At 39.1% G+C, this 26,016-nt stretch overlaps 1 protein-coding gene across 2 annotated transcripts in view; it reads right to left on the bottom strand.

The window, feature by feature from the left end:
- The window catches only part of LOC131035285 (uncharacterized), a 58,333-nt gene extending 33,125 nt beyond the window's left edge, over positions 1-25,208 (bottom strand). Inside the window, exons 1-2 of one of the 2 annotated variants that reach the window (XM_057966957.2) lie at positions 25,030-25,201; positions 24,768-24,921 (exon numbers count right to left, since the gene is read on the bottom strand). In XM_057966957.2, coding sequence (XP_057822940.2) covers positions 24,768-24,895 — 128 coding nt within the window. In that variant the 5' untranslated portion in view covers positions 24,896-24,921; positions 25,030-25,201. Of the gene's footprint in view, positions 1-24,767 lie in introns of both variants that reach the window. The other variant, XM_059211300.1, reaches the window with a different exon arrangement.
- Positions 25,209-26,016: the final 808 nt, after the last annotated feature.

Here is a 26,016-nt window from a genome sequence, read left to right as displayed (position 1 = left end):
GAATTAGCATGCACGAGCGAATTTCATATTCAATTTCACAAACTCAACATGCAAGAGTGAACTTCATGATTTGACCTACATGAGCAAACTTCACAATTTGAAGGGTATGAGCGAAGTTCAAGAAAATGAAGAAGAATAAGACAAGGACAACTTCATGAACATCAAGGGTGGAGTAAACTTCAAGAGCTCCTCTCTAAGAGCGAAAAGCAACTTCAAGTGTCCCTCCAGGAAGGTGAATTCTCTTTATATGCTCTTATTAAACCTATTTATCAAGTGTATTTGATACTTGCTTGTTTGTTTTGCAGGAGATGAAGCAAAATACAAGGAGAACCTCTTCAAGAAGCTTCATCAGCAAACACAAGAACATCAAGGAGGAGAAGATCTCAAAGTGTTTAAAAGCCTCTCACCACCTCAATTGCATGAAGAAGACTCAAAATGCTACTAGGTTGAAAGACTTTAAATAGTTCAATATCTGTAAGCAATAGAGCGAGATATCTTCAAGGTTCTCATTCTATCACATTGGCATGGAAAGATTGCAGGGGTGCAAAGGAGAAATCATCCAAGTACCTCAAGGCACAAGAACATAAAGGAAGCGTAACCTACATGATGGAAGGATGTTTTGCAATCTTGAAATCCCTTCGAGAATCCATGAATTGAAGTCAGTACAATGAAGATTTGCATTCAACCAGTTGCATCATTCATCAAGTATGTCGAAAATAAAGGAAGATCAACCAGAGTCATCACAAGACCTACAATCGAGCACGATTGAAGAAGCAGCTAGTTTCAGAAGAGTTAATCAAAGTTCGCTTCTCATCATCATCATCACATTGAGCAACTGAATAATGTTGAGTACCAAGAGATATCTCTAAATATCCCTTCATGATGATGAATCAAATCAAGTCTACGAAGTGCAGGATAAAGGTGGAATCCTAGTCATCGTCCCAGTCACTACCTCCACCAATCAAAGAGGTCCACATCAACACATCCAAGTTCAATGAATCAAGCTCATATATAAAGGCACAAACTCCAATGTAACTACCCTCAACATTTATTGGTCCACCCTCTCTGAATGTAATTCTCTCATTGGCTAAGAAGAGTTTGTTGTAACAAACCCTAATTAGGGTTTCATTGTAAAATCTTGGCCATTGATGGAGATTCAATCCTGGCCATTTATTGTAAATGAGCTCTCTATAAAAGCTCAAACTCTCCATTTGTAAAGGTTAACAGTTAGCTAATAGTTAATAGTGAATAGAATAGAATAATAGATAGCTTAAAAGAATAGCCAAATTAGAATATAAGTTAGAGTAGGAGAAGGCAAAGATTGTTGCCAAACTTTGTTGTAAAGAACAATTGATTTCATTGAAGTTATGGTGAATTTGATTTGTTATTTCAACAACTCGCATGGTCTTTGCTTCTCAATTTGCTTTCATGTTGATTAAATTGAGTGGAGGAATTTGTTGAATGTATTCGTGTGGAATCCGTTTGTCCATACCACTAGTCTCTTAGTAATTGTAAGCATGCCTTGTGTGGTCAACTGGAATGATATGAGCTTAACTTCGAATCATTCTACATTCATTGCTTATGCATTAACTTGAATGGTGATCGATGTTTGATGGTATTGATTCAAATAACTTTGAAATATCCTTAGAAGATTGCACTGAGCTTGTGTCAAATTGTTCAAGTTGATGGTGAGACCTCGCTCAATAGGATTCCATCTAGTCATTCACTCATCTTCTTGCATTCTTAGGATTAGAATAAACTCTCTCAACCCTTCATCTTTTGCCATTTTTTCAAACTCTAGCTAGTTTAGGATCAAAGAGCATCACCATATTGCAACATCAAATGATCTAAGTTCCAGCAAACCAAGTGTTCAAGCAATTCAAACGTAAGTCCCCTTGTGATTCCAGTATAATCACATCAAACCAATGAGCTTATCCACACGTAGTGACCCTAAATTCATGAACCTTGGAGTCTTCTCAAGTGATCCTTAAGCTAATCTTCAACATTTGAGAGATTTTGTTCAAGAGAGGATAAGATACTTTGGGGTATTTTAGTTTGTGTTCGCATGTGCATAAAAAACACATCAACACAACCTTTATTCCATTGACATGTACAAGTTTTAATCTACCATGTTTTGATCTTCTGGAACAAACCCTAGCTTTTTACACTTAGAGACATGATTTTTCGATTCTGAAGACATGGGCACTAATGACATGACGTGAGGAACCAAACCCTAGGTCTACTTTCAAAAAAGAAAAAAAGAAAAAGGCAAGCCAAAAAAATTGCTTCTCAGATTGGGCCCAAAGTGCCAAAAAGCAAAAAAGCAAAAAAAAGCAGAATTTCTAAAAAATAACAAATTGTCAGAATTGACTCAAAGCAATTGCGATCTTCATCCTTTGTGCCTTCTGAGTGCTTTGGTGATGTCTAGACATTGATCAAGGTATGACTTCTCTATTTGGCTCAAGGCGACTCTTGAAAAAACTCTTAACTCTAAACTCTTGAAAATAGAGAATTATGAAATTGCAACACTTACACAAAACCCTATGTGAGATTTTGCCAAGATCAAGGGCACAATGAAAAGCATAAAAATAGAGACAAAAGAATGACAAGAACAAACTGTATTCTCATCAATATGAAAATGATCAATTGGATTCGTCAATACAATGAATATAGGCCTTCTTATATAGGCAAGGCCATATGGATGTACGAGCACACAATCATGACATGTGGCTCAATAAGAAACAAGGGTAGGTAAGCAATACTAGGGGTAGGTAGGAGAAATAATATAATATTCCACAAGAGGTGGATGACCCACCGAATGTGGAGTGTAACAACAAAATTTCTCCTACAAGCTCTATCCCTATGTGCACACTTCCCTAAGTGTCTCAAATCCAAACTACGAAGATATGCATTATCCTAAGTTAACTTAAGAAAGTGTAATAATATCCATAATGAATATTTATTTACACCAACACCCCCCCTTAAGTGCAACTTAGGGGAATGAAGACTCAAGTCAACAATGCAAGATGGGTCCCAGCTACTAGGCCATGATAGGTACCCATGTACAATATGCAAATGCAAGCAAAACCATGCAATGCAATCTCTCACAAACGAAGAAAGGGAGAAAACCCAGTGGGAAAAAACTCCCCACCAAAAGAGAGATGAATGTACAAAAGACTCTCAAAGAAGAAGGACAAAACCTCAAAGAGGAAAAAGTCCCCCCCATAAGAGAGGAAGGAGAAGTCAGCTAACCACCCCTAATGACACATCCTGCACCCCCAAGAGAGCTCGCAACTGCTGGAACTTACTCTCAGCGAAAGGTTTGGTGAATATGTCTGCAACCTGCTCCGCTGTAGGACAATACTGCAAATCAATGACCTGCTCTTGAATGAGCTCTCGGATATAGTGCATATGAATCTCGATGTGTTTGCTCCGCTGGTGCTGGACCAGGTTCTTCGAGATTGCAATAGCACTCTGATTGTCGCAATGTAGAATTGTCGGTCGTGGAGTGGTGAACCCAAACTCTGTGAGAATCTGCTAAAGCCAAATGGTCTCAGTCGCTGCATTAACAGCGCCTCGATACTCAGCCTCAGTCGAAGAGAGAGCAATAGCATGTTGCTTCTTGCTCTGCCAACAAATGGGGTCGGAAACAAGGTGAAAACTGTAACCAGAAGTAGACTTACGATCATCAAGATCGCCAGCCCAATCGGAGTCTGTGTAACCAACCAGGCGAAGTCCTGTGCCTGCTGCATAGTGAATCCCATAGTGATGTGTACCCTGGATGTAATGAAGGATGCGTTTGGCGGTTTTCCAATGAAGCTCATGTGGTTCCTGCATGAAGCGGGAAACCATGCCAACTACAAATGAAATATCAGGGCGTGTATGGGTCAAGTAGATGAGACTACCCACAAGCTGACGATACAAAGTGGCATCAACTGGTGGAGAAGAACACTGAGCCTCAAGCTTGACTCCTGAAAGAAAGGGAGTTGGGGCAAGCTTACAATCAGCCATATGAAAGCGTGCAAGTAGATCAAGAGCATACTTGGGCTGCGATAGTGTAATCCCGGAAGGTGACTGTGAAACCTCTATCCCGAGAAAGTAGTGCAAAAGACCCAAGTCAGTCATAGCAAATCTGTCATGCAAAGCAGATTTGACCCTGCTAATGATGGATGTAGTACTCCCTGTAATGATCAAGTCATCAACATAGAGCACAAGTATCAAGTGAGAGTCATCCTGTCGCAAAATGTAGACATTCGGATCGGAATGAAACCTGGTGAACCCTGCTGAGAGAAGAAAGGAATCCATCTTGGCATACCAAGCCCTAGGGGCCTGCTTAAGACCATAGAGAGATTTCCTTAGTCTGCAAACCAAAGAAGTATCCTAGATGAAACCCTATGGCTGCTCCATATAAATCTCCTCATCAAGATCACCATGAAGAAAAGCACTCTTCACATCCATCTGATGTACAACCCAACCATGAGCTGCAGCAATAGCAAGTGTCAAGCGAATGGAGTTCATCTTGGCTACGGGCGCAAAGGTCTCAGTATAGTCAACACCTGCAACCTGAGAGAAACCTTTCGCAACAAGTCGAGCCTTGTACTTATCCACACTACCATCCGCTGCAAACTTGGTCCGATAGATCCACTTACATCAAACCATCTTTCTCCCCTTAGGGAGATGGACTAAATCCCATGTGTTGTTCCTCATCAAGGAACTATACTCTTCCTCCATAGCTTGGTCCCACTCAGGAACCCCTGATGCTTCCCTAAATGTCTGTGGATCGGAAGCGGTAGCAATGAATGCATGTGGTAGATCCTGATGCTGTGATCGAGTTCTCCGTGTATCTGAAGGATCCCCAACAAGAGAACCCGCAGACTCAAGTGTCTGTCGAGCCCAATGAGGTCTAGATGGAGGTGGAGAACGAGGCTCCTCAACGGCATGTGGACCCTACGGAAGTGTAACCCTGCGAGTCGGAGTTGAAGGAGTCTCATCATCTGAATCACTAGCATCACTATCCACAATGGAGGAAGGTGGAGGAGGTAGAGAGGCTAAGCTAGGAGAACTTTCCTCAAAGTGAACACTCCTCTCAATGAACACCTCATGTGTCTCCGGATCCATCAATCTATATGCCTTAACATCCTCAAGATATCCAACAAATATGCAAGGCCGACTCTGAGGTTCCAATGCCTTGCATTTTTGCGGAGGTATGCGAGCCCATGCTGGACACCCAAAGACTCTGAAATGTCTCACAATCGGTTTCCTACCAACCCAAGCTTCAAAAGGAGTAATACCTTGCAAAGCTTTGTGACAAACCCGATTCTGGATGTGTGTGGCACAACTGATAGCCTCTGCCCAAAAGGCGGGATCAAGAGAACGTGCATGAATCATACAGCTAGCCATTTCTTTGAGAGTTCTATTCTTGTGTTCTGCAACTCCGTTCTGCTGTGGAGTGTATGCGATAGAATGCTGAAGATCAATCCCCTCAAATGTACAAAAATCCTCAAGTCTCTTGTTCACATATTCCCTTCCATTATCTGTACGAAGAATCTTGACCACTTTCCCGGATTGCTTCTCCACACGAGTCTTGAAGTCCTGAAATCTATCAAATACTTCACTCTTATGAATGAGAAAGTAGACCCAAGTGAAGCGAGAGTAGTCATCAATGAAAGTGAGGACATAGCGGGCCTTACTAAATGAAGGTGTTGGAAATGGACCTGATACATCGCTGTGAACAAGTTGAAGAACTTCCAAAGCTCTCCAAGCTTTCCCCTTATCAAACTTCTCTTCGGGATGCTTGCCCATGGAACAATCTAAACATACACCCTCTGAAAAACTGATTCGAGGTAGACCTGTGACCATGTCTTTAGTGCTGAGCTGCTGAAGATAGCGGTAGTTGAGGTGACCAAACTGCTCATGCCATAGCTTACTTTCAGAATTTGAATGAGTAAGAGGATGAAAAATCGCCTTGAGATGGAGAGGATGATTGTCCTGTTTCCTGTTGTGGCTGTGACTTAGATTGCTTCTTCTTCTTGTTGGAATCTTTGCCTTGACTTCCTTGATTCCCTTGATTAGCCACCAAAGCCTTGGACTTTGAAGACTTGAGAAACCCCATGTTCAACAACTTAGATTGTTCCAATATCAACATTTCTGTGAAAACATCAAATGAAGGCATAACATAGGAACTCCCCACTGTCAAACGATGAGTTTGGAAGCTAGACACAAATGCTGCATATTCTGGTGCAAGCTTGTCCAACAAGTTGAATATTAACTAAGCATCCTTTTTGTCAATTCCACAATCCTTAAGCTTTGCTCTTAGCTCATTTGCTTTGGTGACATAATCTTGGATTGTATCAAAACTCTTGGGATCCAAGTTGGTGAGCTCATTGTCAATCTTATAACCTCTGATTTCATCAACTTGACCATACAATTTCTGAAACATATCCCAAGCATCTTTGATTGTAGTACACTTTTCAATATGAAAGATGAGGTCATCTGATACATACTTGTGCAAAGTTCCAAGAGCCATGCAATTCTTAGTGAGCCATTCTAATTGAGCATTAGGGTCAGCCTTAGGATCAGGTGGTGCTGCTATTGTTCCATCTATGTAATGCGTGAGACCCTTTTCCATTAATTTACTCCATACTTTAATTTTCCATGATGCATAATTATGTGGAGTTAAAGGCGGAAATTTATAAGGACTCATTGCAACAAAAAATGAAAGAGCACGAAGAGAGGCACAATCACACAAGACACCCCCCCAAATTCACTCAATCAAAGAACCCCCCCAAAAGTGATGATTTGGCACTTTATACTTAGTGCATGTACAATGGGCCACTTGCAAAAAATGACAAAGTGGACTTCTGATTTCAGTTTTACAACTGCCTCAATAAGGCCAAAAGAGACTCAGACTAATAATGCAAGAGATCTAAACTAAGATCCAAGCAATTTACAAGTACCAAATAGGCCAAATAAGACCAATATCTGAAAGTACAATTTTTACTTAAAATCTTTGAAATCTGATCATAGATTATGAAAGTAGATGAAAAAACATGCACTTTCAAAAAAAACGGCACCTGAAAAGGAGGTCGTATGAGCTCAAACGAGGCCTTTGAAGTTGCAGAATTGAGGATTGGACAGGTACAGCTGAGAGAATCCGAAAATTTCGAAACACCTATGCACCAAAACCAGAAAATAACCACACCACTGCGAAGAGCACAAAAAATTAGCCCAAATCAAAAAAAATTGCACCCAAAAAAGAGCAAAATTGAGCAAGTTATGGGCCTTCAAAGTTGACCCAAAAATCCAAACTGCTCAACGGAGAGGGGTGTAAAAATTTCCAAAGAAAACGCTGACTAGGCGCTGACTGTGCACTGTTGACTGGGCAGAAGGTACGGATTTCAAAAAAAAAAAAATTTAATTTTCAAACTGGAAAATAATTTTCAGAAAAGAAATATTTTATTTTTTTTGAAAAAAATCCGAAAATTCCGTACCGTACCGCCCAAATCGGGCAAAAAATTTCCTCCACACCCAAAAATCGATTTTCGCCAAAATAGGTCGAATTTATACTCGATTTTTATGGAAACGGCCTCCCGAACGCAATGGTGAGGTCAAAAACGCTCTAAGATGCCTCCAAAAAACGCAGTTCCTCAGATCCGAAAATAGAAGCCTTCCGCAATGTCTCCAAAAACCAATCAATGAAGCCCCAATGGCTCTGATACCATGTGAGATTTTGCCAAGATCAAGGGCACAATGAAAAGTATAAAAATAGAGACAAAAGAATGACAAGAACAAACTGTATTCTCATCAATATGAAAATGATCAACTGGATTAGTCAATACAATGAATATAGGCCTTCTTATATAGGCAAGACCATATGGATGTACGAACACACAATCATGACATGTGGCAAAATGAGAAACAAGGGTAGGTAAGCAATACTAGGGGTAGGTAGGAGAAATAATATAATATTCCACAAGAGGTGGATGACCCACCGAATGTGGAGTGTAACAACAAAATTTCTCCTACAAGCTCTATCCCTATGTGCACACTTCCCTAAGTGTCTCAAATCCAAACTACGAAGAGATGCATTATTCTAAGTTAACTTAAGTAAAGTGTAATAATATCCATAATGAATATTTATTTACACCAACACCCTTAAAAGCAAACCACTGGGGGTACCCATTTGCAATGAGCCGATGTGTTAAATAGGTCACAACATGATGCAAAAGGTTGTCAAATTGCAAGGAAATGATCTTAAGTGTCAAGTCACTTTAACGTGTCAATTTGTCCTTCTAAGGTCAATTTTTCACTTTGCCTTAGAAATTTGAGCGAAAAATGATTAAAATGTTGCTAACTTGTGCAGATTTGTGTGAAAATGTTAAAAGTCCCTATAGGAGTCGTTTTTCCACTCCTAAGAGGTGAAATGAACCCAAAAATGTACAAAGTCCCGATGGATTTCTATTTCCCACACTTGAAAACTTGGGAAAATTCACAAAGTCTCGATGGAAATAGAATTTCCACTACATGGATTGATGAAATCGGGTAAGTTTGGACTTAAAAAGCACGAAAATCAACCAAAACCTGATGGGGGACGTTTTTCCACTAAGCAGTTAAGTTAAATCAACAAAGTCTCGATGGAATGCATTTCACCACTTTGAAATCCATATGAAAAACAAATTAATCTCGATGGAGGACGTTTTTCCACTCCATTTTGAGCATCAAATCACTTATTTAAGGTTAAGGACAAGTAAAGTCCTGATGGAGGTCGAATTTCCACTCCAAGACTTAGTTTACAAGCAAATGAAGATGTTATTGTAAGAAGTCCCGATGACTGAAGCATTTCCACTCAGGCCAGAACAAAGGAAATTAAAAGTCCCCATGGAGGTCTTTTTTCCACTGGGCTTATAAAATGAAAATGTACAAGGAAAGAGAAAGTCCTCATGACTCAGGTTTTTCCAGTTGAGGGAAAAGTGACCAAAGTAAAGTGAATTAAGCAAAAATCATGAGTCCTAATGAGGATCATTTTTCCACTTGGAAAGAAAGTTTACAAGGCAAAAAATACATTAGTCCCGATGACCCATGTTTTTCCACTCCTAGGGCTTAGTCAATAAAGGAATGTGGAGAGTTCCGATGACCTTGGAATTTCCACCTTAAAAGCAAAAGTCCCAATGGACCTCAATTTTCCACAAAGTGAAATGACATTTATCCACATTCATTGTGCAATGGAACAAAATGAGGTAAGAATAAATAACATGCAGGTAAGCAAGCAAAAGCAACGTAAGTGTTTCAAGGAGAAATTTGTCTCTATGCATATTGTTTTTCCCTACCTTGCTGATTCAACGGCAAGAGAGCTGGAAGAGAGGGGGGTCAGAATCATCTATGCCAGCAAGAAGGGAGGAAGAAGTGCGAATTTGCCTAAGGCATTAAAGACACCATAGTGAAGACGATTTGCAGCCCAGCTGAAGGCGACATTGCAAGCTGAAAACGTATCATTTCCAGCACCATTTCCAGCTATCATCTCAAGGGAAAATCGCATCAGTCCCATTCATACAAATGCAGATTGCATTAGCAACATGAATCGCACAAGTGGAAGAACAACATTCAGCTGATCATACTAAGTTTCAGACTTTTGTACTCAGAAATCAGACTGAGGCAGCAATTTTGGTTGCAACACTATTCAATTTTCTGGGTTGAAGGACACTTTCAGTCTTACAAATTAAAATAAGACCATTCTTAAGTCTAAAAATCAGGTTTCCTGAAGGCAAAATTTACAAATTTGGATTAAGACCTTCACATATTCCAGAATTGGTGTTGCGTAGTTCAATTTTCTGATTTTAGGAAGCTAAACATCAATTGATATCAGAACCTAAGTTAACTTTGGAAAATTAATTGTTCAAATTACCTATCACAAGCTGGGACAAAGGATGGGAGCAAAGGTCCCTATGGGGTACGATTTTCCACTTAGGAATAACAATCAACTTACCCATTGGGAATGAGGACAAAGTGAGGAACATTGAAGTGTCCTAATAGGATTCGAATTTCCACTCCATGGTGACCAAATCAACACAAAATTTTCAAGGACGATGGATCCCAATGGGGTTCGATTTTCCACCCAAGGGTATGAAAAGCATTACAAGGTTAAATTACTAAGGACTGGCGTTGTCCCTATACCCATTGATTCTCCACTCCAAGGATAAGGCATCAAAATTAAGTGAAATTTGCTAAGAGCGGGGAGTCCCTATGACCTTTGAATTTCCATCATGAGAAAATGATCATGAAGACAACGATAAATTTCAAAGACTGAATTAGTCCCTACAAGGATCGATTTCCCACCAAGGTTGAAACAAGGTTTATCCCATCAATGTTTGATTCAAAATTTGTTTGTTCTGCAGGTCTGCTACAAGGAAGGGAAGCACGATGATCAAGGCTTGAGGTCAAAGACGATGCAACTTGCAGGGATACCAAGGGCTCAACACTTCAAAGCAACTGATGATAAAGGATCAACTCCAAGATAATGAGCAAGTGAAATGCAAGAATGAAGAAACTCAAACAATACTATTTTGAGGAATCAAGGTTCAAATACAAAAGACTCTACAAGCATATTGCAAGGACAACATCACAAATGCGAATGAGGAAGATCAACATTTCAAGGATTGGAAGAGGATTTCAAGACAAGGATTTACAAAAAGCAAAGATGAGGACTAAGACTTCACCATGATGATGAACAAATAAAGGAAAGACAAATCCAAGACATGAGCACAAGGGATTCCACATTATGAAGGTATCTCAAAGTCAAAGAATGTTAAGGAGGAAATAGTTCAAGGAGAATTCCCTAGCATAAGGATGAAATGCAAAGTATCACAAGTAATTCCAAACATCATGAAGATTGTTTAAGAGTTGATCAAGTCTACAAGGCAAGTTGAAATGGCATTCCAATCACCATTCGTTCAATCAAAGGGTTCTAAGTCAGCATTCATTCAAGGAGGGAATAAGTGACACATGGTGCTACATCAAATATTATTTATCTGACCTAACCTCATCTCCCATTGGTCAATGTAATGGTGGTTGTAACAAACCCTAATTAGGGTTTTATCTTGTAATCTTGACCATTGATCTTGAATCAATCCAAGCCATTGAATTGTAATGAGAAGTCTATATAAAGCTCAGTGCTTTCATTTGTACACAATCATACACATAATAAAATACCCAAAGGCATCTTATCCTCTCTTGAATAAAGTCTCTAACTGCTGAAGATATCGCAAGAAGGATCAGTTAGGATGACTCCAATGTTCTTTTTAGTAGGGTCTCTACGTGTGGATAAGCACCAGTGGTCATTGTGATTGCTGTGTCATCAAGGGGCCTTACGTTTCCGAAGATTTTCCTAAACTAAACAAGCTTTAAAAAATATCAAAAAGCAGGGTTTGCAAGAGATCTAATCTAGTCTAACCCTAAGAATGACTCAATGCGGACGAGACTTGGTGAGATTCTACCAACTCCAATATTGCCATAAATTAACAACTCAATTGAAATTGATGCGATCTTCTAAGGTAACAAATGATTTTTCAATACATCAAAGATCAAGGACACTACCACGAAGGTACATATCCAAGATACAACAATGATTGAAGGTTTGAGCGATTCAAATATCTCCAGTCGACCACGCAAGGCGTTCTTACAATCAGCAAGAAGCTAGTGGTTTGGAAAGCGAATCCTACCAAAGATCAAGTCCAACACTTTGTCCTTCAAATTAACACACTACTTTGATTGAGAATGATTCAAGAAAATGAACAACCATGAAGATAACCACAAGAATAGCAATAAAACACCATAACTTCAATATTTTATTGATCTCAAAGCCATCATGTACAACAATTGTTTGAAATTCCTTCCTCAAAGCTCAATCTTGCTACAAAAATAACTTGCTTCTAATCTCTAATATCTCTAATTCTCTAATACATCAATAATTTCTAACTCTCTGATTACAAAAATGAAAAGAAATGAGGGTATAAATAGCATCCTCAATTACAATAAACGGTCCAGATCGAAAGAAAATCAATGGCCAAGATTATGACACCTAAACCCTAATTAGGGTTTATTACAAATAGCCTCATTTTTACTAAACAATATTAAATGCATAGCCAAATATTAAATTTGGCACAAAAATTTAGGAGACATAGACCAATGACAATTAAGGTGCCATGTCATCTATAACAACCTCTCATCTAGAATCTTATTCCCTTTCCAATGCTCCTTTTTAGCATATGCAATGAATCTTGATACGATTCCTTCGATCTCAGCAATTGGAATCTCGGGAAGATTCCTCATTCTTTCTTCTAAGTGGATGACCTGATCAAATGCCTTGAGAAGAGCAGCGTCCCATCCAGGTTCAAGTTCTTTAGTCTTCTCAATCAGGAGCATGGTAGCAAACATCTGGTCCCGTTGCTCATCTGTGATAACATTAGCATCCTTGCAAAAGATGACCTTGACTCTATCCTCCAATTCCTGTAAATCCACATCTGTCTCAACTTCGATCCTCCTGCCAAGAATGGTACGTAGTACCTCAAACACTCTGTCCTGGATCGGGTGGATGACCTCCTCAACATGACTGCATCTTGTACTGATGTCCTCGAAGAGAACCTCCTTCATCTGGAGTAAGGTCGACCACTGAAGTAAACTATGAGGTCCTCCATCCATTATCTTTTCTTGTGCTAGGACCTTCCTTGATGTTTGTCTGATTACTTGCAAGACAGGAATGATAACATCTTTGGTATGAGCAAAAGCAGCTACCGTTATCATCAAGTTGTGGATGATCTCAAGAACCTGGATAGCTCGGTGAATAGTCTGCATCATCCTTGTTGCAAATTCCACGGCAACTGTATGAGATTTGTCAATCCATAAGCCCATAAGCTGAACCACACTCCTGACTCTCTCTGCCTCACCAATTGATTGAAGGGGAAGTGCCTGTACGGGTGATCTTGCTGGATCCTGACGTCCCAAAGGTTGATTGAGATGGCTGAAATATGTTCTCCATGCACCGACCTCTCTCTCAAGCTTCCTATTTTTCTCCATTTCTTCTCTAAGCTTGTCTTTCAATGCCTCAAATGAATCGGTGGCATCATCTAGTGTCTGCTCGGCTGTGAGTGGACCAAGCTCAAATGTTTCTACATCATATTCCTCTGCAAGGATCTCACCTTCATACTTGTCCACTGCCGGTGTAGCTATCTGCAATTTTCTGGATCCATTCTCATCTCTAATCATCTTGGACATCTTGGTGGCCTTCCTCTTCTCTATCACTTCCTGGGAATGTCCAACAAGGCTCTCCAAATCAATCACATTGTCCTCGTCCTCGATCACAATTACCTTCGTTAGTCTTTCCTTTAACCAATCTGGGATGGCTGATCTTGTTTCTTTAACTGTATTTCCTTCAGCAATTCTTCTTCTCTAGGAGGAGATGTTACTTCATTATCTTCTCTATCTTCATGCAACTCATTATCCTGGATAGATCCCCCTGGTGACCTTCGAGGTGCCTGTCCTTCTTTATCGTTCTGTACCATTGATTCCACAGACTCCTCTATCTCAAATGTCCTCTTCTCTTGTCGAGAAGACGTACCGGATGAACGATCTCGGTTGGCCTCTTGCTTCTTCTTGGAAGATTCTCTTTTTTCAGGTCTCTCTTTCCTCTTCGAACCTCTAGGATGGAGATTGCCTTCACTTGCGCTTCGAAGGTTGCCTTCACTTGTATTTTTGGGATTAGGATTGCCTTCGCTTACACTTGCTCCACCTTCAGCTGGTCTCTCTTCCAAGGTGAAAGTCATAGCTATGCCCTGTTCTCTCAACTTCTGATGCTGCACATCAACCCATCTACGAGTACAAGACAAGACTGGAGCCATCAAAGCATCTAGATCCACAATCTCAGGCTCATTCCAATCTAACCTCACTGTTTTGCATTCTCGATCATAGGATGATTGGAGATGTCTGCCACTGTCCTGAGCTTGGTCGGCCACTCTGTAAATCTTGCACTTCCTAATGAAATCCAAAGGCAATCTAGAATGCATCTTTCTTTTCACTTCAAGATCATCTAAGAGATTCATCATAAAATCTTCTATTTGAAACTCATGCTTATATTTCCTACCGACTGTCTCCTCTATATATCCATGTGGATCAAAGTTTTCTCTCAAGGCAAAGAATGAAAAAGAATACAAAGCTAACTCCTTTTCTGCGTCATCCATGGCTAGAGCATTAGGACACACCTCAACTGAATTGCCTAATATGATAGGTACAGGAACTCCATTTCCATGTCTGTGTCTGAATGCCTTCGCATAAGCTGCCAACTGTCTAGTTACCTCAAGTAACACTATTCTGTCTGTCGGATATCTCGGCAACATGTATGGAGGTGAAGGACATCCATGGACTCTGATATAAGTAAATTTCGGAAATTGGATAAACCAAGCACCGTACCTCTTTACTAGCTCTTGTGCATCCTGTGATAGTCTATTGTGAATCTCGCCTTGCAACGTCCTTGTGATGTTCATCGTGAAGGTATCATTAACTAACTTGTAGTTACTTCCTGGCGGATGATGCAAGTGAACATAGGAATCACAAACTCTGACCTCGCCGGGTCCTCTTCCAATCACTCCTCTGTGAGGTAGTCCTGCGTACTCAAAGCTCCTGATCAAGGCATATATGACGTATGAACTCATGTGGAAAGACTTGGTAGCCTTCAGTCGCCTTAACTGTACGTCCAAGCAATGGCTAATCATTCTAGCCCAATGAATTGTTCCTTTTCCCTGAACTATCACTTGGATGAAGTAGAACATCCACTTCTCAAAATAGAAGGCTTGAGAGGCTCCTGTGACTTGGTTGAGCATTGTTATCAAATCTCTGTACTCCTCCTGAAAGTCGATCCTATGTGGTGTGTTCGGGATCTTGCTCAGGCGAGGACGACTCTTAAGTAGCCAATTCTTGTTGATGATGCTTAGGCAAGCATCTGGATCATCTTCGTACATGGACCTGGCTCCTTCTATGCTTTTGTAGACCATATCTCTGTGCTCTGGAAGATGGAAAGCCTCACTTATAGCTTCCTCTGAAAGATAAGCTAAAGTGTTTCCCTCCTTGGACACGATCGTTCTGGACTGAGGATCATAATGGAGAGCGCACTCGATCATTAACTCATGGCACTGGACTGCTGGAGGGAAGCCGGCCGCCTTAATGATGCCACTTTCAATTATCCTCCTGGCGACAGGTGATGGCTTGCCAATATAAGGGACCTCTCGAAACTTCTTCGTACTGAAGTTGCCCAAGTTGGTATCTCCAATGTTGCTCCACTTAGACACGATCTTGGTCTCCAGTTCTTCGTTCTTTTGATCTTCCTTCATGAGAGCTGGACGACTGGTGGATGCTCCCGTCTTCGGGGTCGCCATTGTAACACCTACACAACATTTCATAATAAGTAATAGATTTTGCAATGTATAACTATAGATTAGAGATTAAATTTATGAAACTTCATGATAAGTCCTTGAGTTACCATTTCCTAAATACGATCGAGCTACTTGAAATTCAAAATTTCAAAATTCAAAATTTAAGGCTTATGACGATCAAAATTCAAAACAAAAACAAAGGAAGACTTCGCCATACCTTACTTGCGAACTAACTCTAAAAATGCAAAACAAGGAAATTCGCCTAGGCAAAAATCAAAATTTGAATCTTTTCAACGTGATCTTCCTCAAATGAACGTCCTCCTTAGCAACTTCGCCACCTTTGGGGGGGTCTTCAATGTCTTGATGGCAAGTTCGCTCCACTTGAACCAAACTCGCACTCCTTTTGATAATGTTTCGCACTTCTCCTTTTGATGAAATTCACACTTCTCTTTGTCTTCTCCAAATCGCATGCAAATGAAGGTTTAAATGATGATTTGAAAATGAAATAATTCACCTCCCCTTTATAGGCGCTCACCCTCTCAATTACCTCTAGGCCGACTTTGTAAAATAAGGCAATTAAAACAAATTTTAAATAAAGAATCAAGGCCGACTTTGTAAAAATATAAGATTTAAAATTCAAGCGCTCACCCTTTTTTTTTGAATTAATTAATTAATTAATTAATGCCCTTGTAATTAATTTTTTCGATTTTTAAAGGCAAAAAATAATTAATTAAATGTCTTGCGCAATTTTTTAAATGCCAATTAATTAAATATTTCAAATTTTATCGATTTTTAGCATTTAAAATAATTCAAAAATTCATTAGCGCCAAATCATGGGAAATGTAAAAATACAAACCATATCGCTCTGGTCCCTGGGAGAGGGACAGGAGCGAATTAGCATTTTAGCCTTGATTCTCTTGCCTTTTACGTTCAAAACCACCATCTCTACGTTGAAACTGGCATCTTTGTTATGAATCTCGAGCTTGATCGATTCAACTTTGTGGATGAATGCCTCTTAAGGTCAATATCGCCCTGGTCCCTTGGTGAGGGACAGGAGCGAACTTAGTGTTCTCCTTGATCCTTGTTTCTTTGATCACCAATCTATATCACAAGGCAAATAACGATTTTATCCATTCATTCCCCGCATACTTTACTTGTTTTTTACAAGGCAAATTTGATGTTTGAGTGATTTTCGCCCTGGTCCCTTGGTGAGGGACAGGAGCGAACTTTGTGTTCTAGCCCAAATTTGTCATCCTTTAACCTTAACTTCTTGTTCAACACCCCTCAAATGACATTTTCAACCTTGTGTAACTTCGTTTTGAGGTGATCTTTGGAAGGAATGATTGATTTTGTGAATATCGCCCTGGTCCTTGACTGAAGGACAGGAGCGAATTTGTCTCCTTGCTCAAGTTAATCACCTTTTGACGTTTGGTTCCTTGCATATCATCCTCTTAAAGACATTTTTTGATCCTATGCAACCTTGTACGTCCTTACCTTGACGTGATTTTTGAAAGAACTGGCCAGTGTAGTGAATATCGCCCTGGTCCTTGCCTGAAGGACAGGAGCGATCTTTTGTGTCTTGGGCTCATCCTTGTTCCTATCAACTTGCAATTGTCTTCACAGTGCAAAACGATGTCCTTTGATCCTTCTTGAACACTTGAAACGAACATGGTCTTCAAAATTTAAGCATACTTAGAGATTTCGCTCTGGTCCCTGATTGAGGGACAGGAGCGAATTTGGGCATATAGTGCAAATCCTTCATCCTTGGCGGTCTTTGTAACTTCATTCTTTGTCGAGGCATTCCAAACATCATTGCTTCCTTGTACCCTGACTTGGAGTGACTTTAAACTTGAAGGAAACATTGTATATACTTGATTTCGCCCTGGTCCCTGGCTGAGGGACAGGAGCGAACTTTCATTTGCAAGCTCAATCACACTTTGCCAATGTTTAAAACTATATTCAACGGACTCGTCATGCACCCTTTCATTCATCCTTGGCATGGAATTCATTTAAACTTGGTGAGAAATTGATCTAAGGAAGAAATCGCTCTGGTCCCTGGCTGAGGGACAAGAGCGCCTAGGCAAATATGGGCCTCACTTCGGTGTCTTGCAATCTTCAATTTATCTTCAACGGGTTCATTACACCTTCTTTGCTTGCTTCAAAGTTAATATTCACTTGATTTTTGCCCAAAACTTGCCTTATAAGGAAATTCGCTCTGGTCCCTGGGAGAGGGACGGGAGCTACCATTAAAGTTCGCCCTGGTCCTTGGCTAAGGGACAGGAGCGATTTTGCTTCTGGGGTCCATTTTCCTCATGATGACATTTCCAAGTTATATTCAACTGATAAGATGTACTTCCTTGGTTCTCCTCAAATCGTGAAATTGTTGAAATCTTGCAAGGACAAGGCAATGTTGGATTTTAAGCTTCTGTCCTTCAGTGAGGGACAGGAGTGATTTTTGTCCCTGGCATATTTCCATGTTTGTGAATTTCTTCAAATTATATTCAACGGAAAGAACATGCCTCCCTTTATCTCTTCTAATCCAAAAATCGTCTTGATCCTGCAAGGACAGTAAAATTTTGAGAAACAAGCTCCGGTCCTTCAGTGAGGGACAGGAGCGATTTTTGTCCTTGAGGGCAAATGTTCATCCTTTTGTCGCAAATGACTAAGTCCTGGCGTTCCATCACGTTAATTCCATCTTCCATCACGTCCTTGACGCTTTAGCTTGATCAAAATGAAGTCAGAATGGTCCAGACAAGACATTTCGCCCTGGTCCCTGACTGAGGGACAGGAGCGATTTGTCCTAAAACTCCAAAAATTCGCCATTTTAAGCTTCAAAAATCTTCCAAATCTTTCAATTCGTGTTCAAAAATATCCCTTGGCGTCCCTGCACAAGACAAATGAAACAAATTAATAACCAAATGCATAAAGATACCATTTTCGCCCTGGTCCCTGACTGAGGGACAAGAGCAATTTTGCTTCCACAGGCCAAAATATCATGATTTTAGAGTTTTAACCACTTGACAAGGCAACAATAAGACTTTTCCAATACTCGGGATCAATTATTAAAATTTTCAAATTTTGGTCAAAAATCACCCGGGCAAAGATTCATAATCCCATCATCAACACTAAGGCAAAATTTTGGACTTGCATTCAAAATTCCAACTGAAACTAGACCAACCCACTTGACCTCTGACGAATTTACCTCATTTCAAAATTGCATCCTACGGGAGGAAGCTCAACAAGCTTCAAAATTGACTGGACTCTGGCCTGAAAACATCAAAACGGAAACCCTAAGGCTTGACCCTAGTCCAGACGACTGACATACTAAACCAAAACCCTAAAAAACGGAGAGAAGGACGAGAAAAAACGAGCAAAAAGAGGGGGTCCCCATTTTAATGGGGCGATGTGTGAAATGGTCACAACAAACAGACATTGTTTTGCATTGAATTTATGGTGAATTTCGTATGTTGATTCAACATGTTGCATGGTCTCTACTTCTCATTTGTTTTAATGTTGGTTAATTGAATGAAAGATTTTGTGGATGCTTAATGGTGAAATTCGCATATCCATACTACTAGCAATTTGCTGATTGTAAACTTCCCTTACGTGGTCAACTAGAATCCTTATTCAAGCTTAACTTCAATTGCTATTCACACATTGATATGTGTTGCCTTGAAGGTGTCTATGTTGTTGGTGGTAGTTTGAACATCATGTATTTACCTTAGAAGATCGCACAAGCTTTGTGGAGTTGTTCATTGATGTCAAAGAAAAGTCTAATAGAGTTTCACCAAGTCATTCACTACTTACATGCCTAGAAGTAGATTAGTTTTCATAAACCCTTCCCCTTTTGTCTTTTTTTTCCAATTCAAGTTAGTTTAGGAGAGAAAGCATAACAAGATTGCAATATCAGATGATCAAGTTCCAAGAATCATGCATTCAACATAAGTCCCTTTGTGAACCCAACAAATCACATCAAACCATTGAGTTTATCCACACATCGAGACCCGACATTAGGAACCTTGGAGTCGTCTTGGTTGATCATATATTTAACATCTGAGATGATTTTGTTCAAGAAAGGGTAAAATATGTTGGTATTTTATTTTGTGTTAGAGGTGTCTAAAAAACACATCAATGCTACTCTTCTACTAATTTATGATTGTAGGAATTACAATACACTCTTCTACCCATTCCACCTAGTCATGTCTAATTAGCCTCTACATCCTTCTAAGGGATACTACCCTCAAACCGCTATCTGACATCCCTCTAAGAACTATCTTTTTCCCATTAGACTCAAATCTCATCTTCATAGCCTGCAAATTCATTGTGAACTCCACAAGTGTCCTCATCCAATATATTCCTAGGACCACATTAGTTTCTCCTATATTCACTGCATAGAAATCATCTTTCAACTCATACTCCCCCAACTATATGCGTAGATTAGAAATCATGCGAGTGAAAGTGAGCTTATACCCATTTGCTACCATTAACTTGAACCCCTCAAATTCTTTTGTTTGGAGTCCTCTCTTGGCCACAAGGCCCTCATCAATGAAATTGTGGGTGGCACTTGTATCAATAAGAATTATTATTTACTGCCCCTGAACAGCACCTCTAACCTTAAATGATCTCAATTTTTGAAAGCTAGAGAGTTGCGCAATGGTCCCATAACAACCCTATGCTTTCTCTAAGCCCTTTGATGAACTCTCATCTCCACTACTCTTAGAATATGAATGATGATCTGATTTATCTGAAACTGATTCATCAACTGAAAATTATTCTATTTGCTCAGCCTTTGCCTTCACACTGCACTTATGAGATGGATCTCATGGCCCCCTGCAATGAAAGCATAATTTTTTCCTCCTAAGATCATTCAGATGATCACCATCCAATCTGTTTGTCTCATGCCTTGACTGATTTGATTCCCTAAAGTATTTTTTATCTTTGTACTTCTTGTGTGGGAATCCCTTTGACTGAAATTTGCTCCTAGAAGTGGAGGTCTCCATGTCCCTAACCTTCTTGATGGCATCATATAGATTAGGTGGATTGAATGTCTTTATCCATCCCCTCAAAGGATCAGATTAACCATCTATAAAGAGAACAAGTCTCCTCTCTGAAATATTTGTCACCAAAACTGACAACCTCTGAAAATCGGCAATATAAGTATCCACAGAATCCCATTGTTTTAGTTGTGCTAACTCTTTGCAGGATAGTTTTGTTGGTGGATAAGTTTTTGGTTATTCCACTAATCATGTGATCGACTTGTTGGCCATGGGCCTATAACATTCTAGTTCCCCTTTTCTTGGTTCTTGGATCTTAAACCAAGTTTTATATATCAAAAAAAAAACTTTTGGATGTGCAGCTTTGGATACATTTTATTCTAGGATGCTTTTCTCTGTTCTAATGAGATCTGATAATCCTTTTAACAAAACTTTGAAATTCTTTGAGATTTCTAAAAATTTGATTAAAATGAACCTTGGATATGGATTAGCAGTGATAGTTTCTAGACAATACGTTGCTAGGATGATGGGTACTGACTATGGAAACGCTTGTTGACTACAGAAATATCCCCTTTAATTACAAATTGTGCCACAAGCATGGTCATCTATCTCATGTTTGCCCCTAATAACAAACAAGGCCGAGTCATTGGAGATATTCAAGAATAAAAATTTTTGATGCAAAAAAAACCTATCTCCCTCCAAGGGCAATCAAAATATGGATTCAATTTTAGGGCCAAAACTTGCTGCAAAAAACAAAATCATAGGAAAGCATATATCTCTTACTCCAGCATCTATTCAATCCAATGACGAATACCCCCAAAAGACAAAACCCATGGAGATAAAAGTCAAACTCCATAGTCGTGCTTTCTTCCTTTGTTGGTTCTCTTGGTGTCCTTGGTTATGTTGGTGTAAATTTTTTGTGTTTGCTTCTGTTAATTTTTTGTATATGTTGGGTTTAGTGGGATTTTTCCAGTCTGGTGTCTTTTTCAGTTCTCTTGTGGTTGTTTATGAGCCTGGGTGTTCACAGTCCCCCTCGAACCATTTCCTCATAAGGGGAGAAGAGGTACACACATAGTTTCCAGAGGTGCAAAGACGTCTCATCCTGTGGGTGGGGTTGAGGACCGTGCTGCCACTCAAAATTATAGTAACAATGGTGTAAGTCTTAAAAATATGCCCTAGTTTTTTATGGAAGTGTAGTAGTTCTTGAAGGACCAGCATTACTTGAGGATGAAGGAGCAAAGCAAGGAGATGTTGAACAAGATAACCCCCTATTTTAACAGTAAAAGTTAGCCCTAATGACATAATGCAAAAGTCTATTGAGAATGAATAGCTTAGGCTTTGAAATGTGGGAATATTCTTTGTTTATATGAGTAAAGATTTCATGCCATCCTCAAAAACTATTGAGTGGATCATCTGAATTGGGTCTTTCTGGGTTTTTCAGTAAGGATTGTTTTTTATTTGTTTCAAAAATAAATTATAATGGTACACAAAAGAGAGTAGTTGTAAAAGAAATTGGAATGTTTGTAAATCTATCTTTAGGACTTTAACATGGGATCCATTTATTTAACGTTCTGCTCTTGGAAAAACAATTTTAGTGAATAAAGTTTCCTTAGATGCCCAGGAATCTCAAAGAAATCCACTGATCCAAAAGGATTTGATACACTCAAGAGTGCATAACTCAATCAGCACTCACACAGTGGCTTTCACAGCTCTATCCCAACTTTGTCATCACCTGCAAAACTCATTGCAGGAATGTCACAATCTAACTCCTCTCCAATCTTGCTGCACACATCTGCTGGCATCTGTTCTGAATTGCAAGTTGCAACACCATTCCCGAGAAACAGCAAGACAAGGGAATCTCATCACTGAAGCTAGCATTCATCAAAGCTGCAAGCAGTCTTGTAACTACCTAAGAACTCCTTCACCCTCCTCATGAATATTATGGTAAACAACCATTCTCATTCTTTGTACAAGCTAGAAAAGTGAGAAATTAGTGGTAGACAGAATAGTAGATCGCCAATTTATCCTAATTAATTGCCACTCACTCAACCCCTTTGCCAATTTTATCTTTGAAAATCGTGATTTTTTATTTATTCAGTCAACCTGATTTATGATTGATTCTTCGGTGTTTTAATTGTGATTTTTTGGTCCACAATTATTAGTGGTTTTATCTGATTTCTATGGCAATTTTTCTGATTTTTTTCCTGGCCCTAACACTATTCTGATTTTTCCCAAATAAATTCAGATTATTTGAAAAAAAAAAAAAATAGTTTGCTGATTCCAACAATGATTTTTGTCACTCTGGTGGACAGGATGGTTTAGTCATTCAACGCATCCAACCTATTGGATCACGTCCAAGGCTTATGCATTGGAAAATTTTGCATACAGTTCTCATTGATGAATCTAAGTTGTTCTATTAATCCTTCTTAAGTTCTTCCCATTGTCATTTGCATTCTGTTAATTTTCAGCCTTTGTCATTCGATGTTTATGCTTCTGTCGTAAGATATTTAGTACACTGATTGTGTCTAAATTCCAGGTTCCATCCGAGGCCCTAGATCAGTAGTATCAAAGTTATTCCACTTCATATCACACCAATTGGTATCGAGGCCTGCATTTGTATCATATCTCAGTTTGAATGCCCATCCATACAAGGTGACCCTTCTGCATGCCTCCCTCCCCAGCAACTCACGATGCCAAACAGAACTTCACTGATTCCAACTAAAGATATTCTCCAAAGAATGATTGAAGAGGTATTGTAACAGTAGCAACAAGAGTTGGAACAACAGTATAAACATGATAGAGCAAGCAATATCAATCATTTTGCCCCTCTCCTTGAACACATGCAGCATCCTACAAAAGGCTCCACGTCTTTGAAACCCTTCAACAGTCTTGCACCATATAAGGTACAATTCAATCTCCATATCCAAAATTTCAAAGGAAACATCAAAGCTAATGCTCTAGATAACTGGCTTAATCTTCTCTGCTCCTACTTTGTGATAAACAAGATTACCTTCACCCTTCTGAAATTTTCCTTATTTATCAAATAATAGTGGCGAAACTACTATGCATCCCACAAGGACATGACGTCACAATGTCTAGGCACCTCAAAGGGTTTTTGTTGCAGCTCTTAAAGAGACCAACCACTATGTCAGGTAATTGCTAGGACCAATGCATCAAGGTTGCACAACAACATCAAATGAAGGACAAATTTGCACAAGAGTACATGACATCTTAAACACCCTAGTTTCCATGCTACTCCATTGAAGAGACCACATAGAATCCCATTCTCAAGTATCAGTCAGATTTGCAACTGTACATTCGATAAGATATGAATTTCCTCCAAATCTCCACTTTTGGAGAAGCCTACAAATTTGAGGCCAAAGCCATGCAAAAGACAAAGACATTGTCTCACAACAAGGGAAAATGAAGAACGCCAATAGTGGAAACTCAATAGACTTCTAAGAAAGGAAAAGGCCTTCCATAGCAGACACGAAAGAAGGATTGGTGTGCAAAAGAAACAATTCAATAATGGCAAGTGTTGCACCATTCACAACACTGATAATCACTCAACTGAAGAGTACGACGACGATAGGAAAGCATCACTTGTGCAACTGAATTTCACCAAAACTACCACTGTGGCAGCTAATAATGCTAAGCAAGTCATGGATGCATAGAAAAATCTTCTATGCATTGTTCTTTCTTTTGAGCCAGATAATTCATTAGATGGCAGCCAGTGTCGTTATACAGAGGAAGCTTCGGGATGCATGCACAATTTTTTCTGCAATCCTATGATCTTGCTGACTGAACCCCAAAGAGTTGTATCTTTTCAAAGAATTTACACCATATCTCTTTGAGCAACAGGACAGCACTAAAGCAGATGGTTGGTTGTTTCTTACTCTTTAGGGCATAGAAAACATCTTGAATGAGTCACCGAATTCTCCTTCTCATTAGTTTTCCATTGCACTCGTTATCACAGGTAAGAAACTCGCTTCGTCTACACTTTTTTGGCTAGGGAAAGTCATATAATTGTATAGTTCCTGAATGTCCTTCATGTAGCTGCTGTTGGCAGAAATGTTGCTACATTTGTTTCTCTCTCATGTGAAACTGGACTCCCCTCGAATGAATTGAATGTCAAAGTAGTTGTATGTCATGTACTAAAACTTGGATAGCACCTACGATAGTTTGTGTAAGGATATCATACAAGTTATTTCAAGGAAAAGCAGAAAAGTTAAAAAAGATGAAGAGTTTCAGACATTAAGAATGAAATTTTGGAGGAATTATATAATATCATAAATATGAGAATAATGACAAAAAAAAATCTAACCAATTGACAAATCAAAATACCAAATTTGCTAACCTGAAAGGCTTTGCGGCCAAACCTCGGCTGAATATCGTCCACGGTTCTCCAACCCTTCCGGAGGATGATACTAATGATGACCAGACATTGTTGACTAGTGGTGTGAATAATCTTTTGTAAATCCCCATGACCGCAGCTGCTTTTGCTCTTCCACCTGCAAAAGCTTAAAGTCACAATCTGATCGTGAATGGTAATTGTGTGTTGGATGGGTTTGTGATTATACTACTAAAACCCTAACAGAGTGTGTTGCAAGAAACTCAACGGTTTAACAAGGTTTCGCGATTTTCAAGCTTGCAAGAAATTTGGTTTCCTCTTACAACAGATGATCTTTGAAAACCAAGTGTCTCTGTAACTTTCAAATGGAAATTCGAACAGATAATTCGCAACTTCAAAACATCCGTTTTGAAACGTCTTTTCCGCTATTCAATTTTTAGTAATCTTACCTAATACTATTATTGTAATGAATTTTCACTTTTATTTAAATCAATTATAATCTAGTATTTTTTTATTTTATTATAAAATTAAATTATATATATATATATTAACTCTTTCAATAAAAAAATATTTTATGATTATTTGATTGATCAAAATAATTTGCTTCTTATATATCAGTTGATGATATATCATATTTTTAAGTAAAATTATAAATATATCATATATTTTAAATTTTTAGATTGTTTACTTTATGTTAAAAATTAATTGTAATATATTTATAATTTTTAAAATCAATTAGAATTATTATATTATTATAATTTTTTATATTATTTTCTAAAGTAGTTTTATTAATCTGCGGCTGACTCTGCGGTGCATCATGGCGTCCACATCTTCTACGCTCCTCCCCCAATGTTACAGGTGTGCACGTTCCTTTTAGCATCTGTTGTTTTAAAATTATAATATGTCTGGACCGCCTTTATTACCTTCTGCGGAAGTCTTTACTCCTGCCATTACGCCCATTAATGAATCCGTAGCCTCCCCTGCATCTAAACCAACTAACAGCGAAAATGCTAAACATAATGTTTTTTCATCTGCTAAAACTTTCTCTGAAGCGGTGGCTAACACCACGGTCGCGGCTTCGGCTAAGTTCTGTCTTTCGCTTCAACATGAAAACGCCGAACCAGGTAAGGGTTCTATGGATACTTTGAAGTCTTTTTCCATTTCGCCTAATCCGGAAATGCTTGGGGAAATTGAGAAGGAAAAAAGCAGATTAAAAAACTATGCCATTTTCTTTGCTGCTGTTGATATCGATAGA

This window comes from Cryptomeria japonica, chromosome 9 (assembly GCF_030272615.1).
Source record: "Cryptomeria japonica chromosome 9, Sugi_1.0, whole genome shotgun sequence".
NCBI classification, from domain to species: Eukaryota; Viridiplantae; Streptophyta; class Pinopsida; order Cupressales; family Cupressaceae; genus Cryptomeria; species Cryptomeria japonica.
Note: the sequence above shows the minus strand (reverse complement) of the source record. Positions and strands in the feature narration are given on the sequence as shown.